The sequence below is a fragment of the Eleginops maclovinus genome, chromosome 2 (genome assembly GCF_036324505.1).
Source record: "Eleginops maclovinus isolate JMC-PN-2008 ecotype Puerto Natales chromosome 2, JC_Emac_rtc_rv5, whole genome shotgun sequence".
Lineage (NCBI taxonomy): Eukaryota > Metazoa > Chordata > Actinopteri > Perciformes > Eleginopidae > Eleginops > Eleginops maclovinus.
The window spans coordinates 2901016-2906015 of record NC_086350.1 but is presented as its reverse complement, the minus strand read 5'-3'; the positions used below and the strand labels follow the sequence as shown (position 1 = coordinate 2906015).

The following is a 5000-nucleotide window of genomic DNA, read 5'->3' as shown; positions in this document are numbered from 1 at the left end:
GTGTGTGTCTGTGTCTGTGTCTGTGTGTCTGTCTGACGTGGAAGCAGTGTTTCATGAGGTGTCGGTGTACCCGAAGAAGGAGCTCCCGTTCTTCATCCTCTTCACCGCCGGCCTCTGCTCCTTCACCGCCATGCTGGCCCTGCTCACACACCAGTTCCCCGAGCTCATGGGAGTGTTTGCTAAAGCTGTGAGTGCACACACACACGCACACACACATTTATTAAAACTCAGAAGCTGTTGGATTATTATTTTCTATAAATCCTGCTGAGGTTTAAAGCCTGCACCCCCCCCCCCCCCCTCGCAGCGCTGTGCTGCTCACCTGGAATGTGTGTGAGCTCATCTCTCCACCTGATGTGACACTATCAGTATCAGCAGATACCATCTACAGTAGCACACACACACACACACACACTCCTTCTGTAGTCTGTATATCCACCCCACTGCACACACACACACACACACACACTTTCCTTCTGTTGTCTGTATATCCACCCCACTGCACACACACACTTTAAACTCACAGAACACACACTGGATCTTCATCTGGAGGTCAGGAGCTTTAATAACCTTTTATTTGCTGAGATGATAGCAGAGCAGTGAGGGCTTGTTTCTGAATCGGCAGGAGGAAGTGACCTGTGATTATTTCAAACGTGCCTCTTGGTTACAGATAATGTTTCCATACACTATACATCTGATTTCATTTACACAACACCATATTTACATAAACAAACAATCGTACAGCGACCAGAGGCCTGACAGAGAGCTGTGACAGTAGCCAGTCTCAGAGAAATACACATGCATTACAGTCTGATGACGTCAGCTGTAACATATTAGCTATGGATTAGATAGAGTGAACTTTGACTTAAAGAAAAATGAAGGTTAGGTTGACTTAACTTGATAAAAACTAAAAATGTAAAAGAAATCTGACAAAATGAAAACAATGACTCCATCCCAAACCGTTAAATATCCACCAAACAAAAAGTGCTGATCCTGAAGCCCGTCCTCTGGCTCTCCATGTGTAATCCAGCTTGAATCACCCTGATAGAAAACCATATGCCTACCAGTGCTCTGCTCCCCCCCACCACCTGTCTCCCATATATACAGCTCCACCAGGAGCCCTTCAAAATAAAAGCATAAACTGTTTTTATTTTTTTATCCTACTATTCCAATATTAATACAGACAGTTTATGAATCCGACAAACAAGATGAGAAGCAGCGGGAGGGCAGAACGCATAGCTAATACAGACAGTAGCCCCCCCCCCCCGTAACGTAACTTAAATAATATCACCAAATAAAACCTTTGCTATACACGAAAACAACGAGAAAATAAATGTTCAACTATTAAATAATATAAAGCAGTAGCTAAGTGTTAATACCTTCCTGGTGGAGGGTTTTATCCCCCCCCCTCCCAATCAGTTTGAGGGTCTCCTGGAGCATTGTATTAACCTGACTCCTCTCTGTGCCCTCCTCAGTTCCTCAGCACGCTGTTCGCTCCTCTGAACTTCATCATGGAGAAGGTGGAGAGCATCCTGCCGTCCAGCCTCTGGCACCAACTCACCCGCATCTGACCCCACCCCACCCCACCCAGGACCAGAACCAGGACCCCCCCCCCCCCTACAAACAGAAACAGCCGGACTGCACCTGAACGCTGCGCTGTAGGGACTGACCTTTAGTGCCAAGAGGAGCGTTCAAAGGCAGCCTGAGAACGCGGGAAAAACCAAACGGAGAAGCGATGAAATCCACGAACTGGTTTTGACTTTATTTGATATGTTTGCATTTTTTGGGGAGTTTTCAAATCATTTAAAAGCTGTTCTTTTGTTGTACAAAAACAGGTGATCAATTGCCATCATTAAAAAAAAGTGAAAAGACAAAAAAATACAATAAAGGACTTTTTGTGTATCGCTGCACGCCGGCTTCTTCCACCTGTCGATTCCTGCAGATCCCTTCCTCCTCGGGGGGAGAGGGCGCTAAACACAGGTGGGTTCTTATTGTTTACATGTGGAAGATTTTGCATATTTTTCCCACAAACTAACATCTCACTCCACAGGAAGAAGAAGGGTGTCTCCTGCGTCCTTCGGGTACCTTTAAGCTCTCGCTGAGGGCAGAAGATCTTGACAATTTTTATTTCAAACACAAGCTGGTTATGTATGTTTAAGGACCAGTGGTTCCAGCCCCTTCACTGCAGTACATGCATACCTTTTCATCACAGATTTACCTCTGGAAAACCAGCTTTGGTAAAGAAACTAGAATATATCTGTGTCTTTTGCTCCAGTTTAATGTCTTCAAACTCACTTAAATATAAACACCAAGCACTGATGCATTAATGTGTACCAAAAATATTTCAATCTGATCCAAAAACAGACATTGATTCAGACGTCGCTGTCCGCTGAAAAATATTTTACAACTCAGACAAGTTTGAAAAGCTTGCTCTGTGTTGTTAAACGGCAAGTATGGCAACAATTTCAGCCAAATAAAGTCGGATAAATGCATCCAAACATCTAAAACTGCAGCGTTCTCTTAAATATGATCCAAATTGTCATGTACTGTACAAAGGGTTCAACAGATTGAAGTCACTTGGACAGAAATGGAAAACCTATTTTATGCAATTTGCCCGCTGTAGTTGAGAGGTATTTGTTGAACAAAAACACAAATAATTCTAATTTATTTTAGGATTTATTACGCAATGTTTGGAATAAAACCATTAAATAGAATCATGCTTCAGAGGGTTTAGCATTTTTTAGACTTTTGAACTTTGTTTCTCAGACATTTTATTACAAATCAGGCTTTATTTAAGGACTAATTCATTCATTCAGAGCCTTGTTAAGACTTGGTAACGATCTGCAGGACCCCTGTGGATCTTCCTCTGGAGGTCAGGAGCAGGAATTGAACAACAACACATTTTTAAAGGAGCTTTAATAACATTTTATTTCTGAGATGTGAGAATAACAGATGGAGCGGTGAGGGCTTGTTTCTGAATCGGCAGGAGGAAGTGACCTGTGTTGATTATTTAAAACGTGCCTCTTGGTTACAGATAATGTTTCCAAACACTATACATCTGATTTAATTTACACAACCACATATTTACATAAACAAACGAACAGAACACTGAATTTGTGATGCAAATGCAGGTCTGAAAAGCAAAAACAGCACACCATTTGTAGATATCGGCAGCTTTAAGGTAATTATCTGGTGTTTGTATTGACTTTGATTCCTCTGAGTTTGGAGGTTTCTCAGTCTCTTCATAATTGAATTAACCGGTGCTTGTGTACTGCGCTCAGCGGCTGTGATTAACACCGACTCTGAGTGTGTTTACATGCGCAGAATATTACCCAACAGGGTTTTTATGTCACTTAGTCCTGCGTTCATTCCTCTGAGGCTTTCGCAGAGACAATTAAGAAGAGGACGATTAAAGGCAGCGCTAACACAACAGACAGAGCTTTAACCCACCGGCAGCTAATTGGATTTATAATTGTCCTACAATATATAATAAACATCTTTTAGGTGCTACCGTGCCGTCAGACGTCATCTCATGCAGTTAATCATCTCTTAGAAGTGTTACGTGTGATTTGAAACTCAAACTGAAGATTTAGAAAGGGATAACTGACAACCAAGAGCAAAAGTGTTGCAAATGGAAATTTAGCCAGGATGTTTTATCTGTGAAATCAGGTTCAAAAAAAGGGATTCAAACTGGCAGAAATCTATCTTTCTCTCCCATCAATTTCACAGTGTTATTTTTTAAACAGATTTAAAATGATCATCTTTGCAAAACTAGTTCCTAAATTGTGCAAAACAAAAGCTCTAATGATCGCAGGACCTTTCTACACTTTCCTCTAAACCAAACTGATTCTCTTAATTCTATTAAAGAATCATTTCTGGAACATCATGACTGCTACGTCTTTTTGTAAATGATGTCCAGAGAAATGTATCTTCTTATTGATTACAGCTCCAGATTTCTTTACTCTCAACTGGTTCCAGCATTATGTGTTTAAAGCCGCTGTAATATTTGAGTGTTTAACAAATACCTGTGAAGTCTGTACTTATACAGCCAAAGAAAACCCTAAAACTCTGCAAATTGAACCCCTTCTTAAGCACGTATCTGAGGAGCTGCCTCATCATTCTGCAGGCGAACATTTGCAGATGAATTCCCGCTGGTTTTTGCATGACACACGCTGGAGGAGAACATCCAAATGGATTTATGAAGCGTAAAATGTGAAACATGCAGGAGAGAAAAAGACTGAAACTTGCAGGGATGTTTCTGGAGGAATTTAGGAACCACTAAAATAAATATGCTGGAGAAGACACAAAGGCTTCAGAGGAACAGGGAGATTTTCTCTCCGTGTTAAAGATTTGAAAACACTACAATAGATTATACAATTCAGGAAAAGTTCAGTGTATTTTTGCTCAGTCCTCAGGGCTTCAACATTACAAACATTTAATTTAGTCTGATTTAAATGACTTTCTTTTGTGTTTTAAGATTTTAAAAAGGTAACAAAAGTTTTGCCAATTAAAGGTTCCTTTTTTTATCAGTGAAAATGTTTAAAGAAGAAGTCTTTAAAAGCTTGATTTGGCTTCTGTCTTAAAGTGTCAAATAATAATAATAGGAATATCTGCCTGGAGACTCAGAACTAGGTTTCTCTTAAGCAGCTGAACTTCTTTGTGCTGATTGATATATTTCTAAGATAAATGTCTCTAATGAAAGTCATTCAATAAACTGTATTGAGTAGAAGTTCAACAGATCACCAAGTCTCATAATAATGTTCATTTTCATGCATAAATGCTGTTGATTCACTGCTTCTCTATGTCTTATATTATAATAAACTGCTTCTTTAGGACTGAGAATGACAAATCAAGACGTTTGAAGACATCACCTTGGACTCTGAGAAACTGGAATGGTGTTTTTGCACTATTTTATGACCAAATTATTCATCTAAAAAGGAATCAGCGAATAAATCCACGATGAAACCAGCCATGAGCAGAACGGGTGGAATATGCACGGGCAG

The 5000-nt window shown here is 40.3% G+C and overlaps 1 protein-coding gene across 10 annotated transcripts in view; it reads left to right on the top strand.

Annotated features, from left to right (window-relative positions):
* Positions 1-5000, top strand: part of LOC134858004 (suppressor of tumorigenicity 7 protein homolog) — a 54831-nt gene that overhangs the window by 49811 nt on the left and 20 nt on the right. For 3 of the 10 annotated variants that reach the window (XM_063873907.1, XM_063873838.1, XM_063873914.1), the window contains 2 exons: positions 39-187; positions 1473-4605. In XM_063873907.1, the coding sequence (XP_063729977.1) occupies positions 39-187; positions 1473-1568 (245 nt within the window). In that variant the 3' untranslated portion in view covers positions 1569-4605. Of the gene's footprint in view, positions 1-38; positions 188-1472 lie in introns of all 10 variants that reach the window. The other 7 variants (XM_063873846.1, XM_063873881.1, XM_063873864.1 and 4 more) reach the window with 6 other exon arrangements.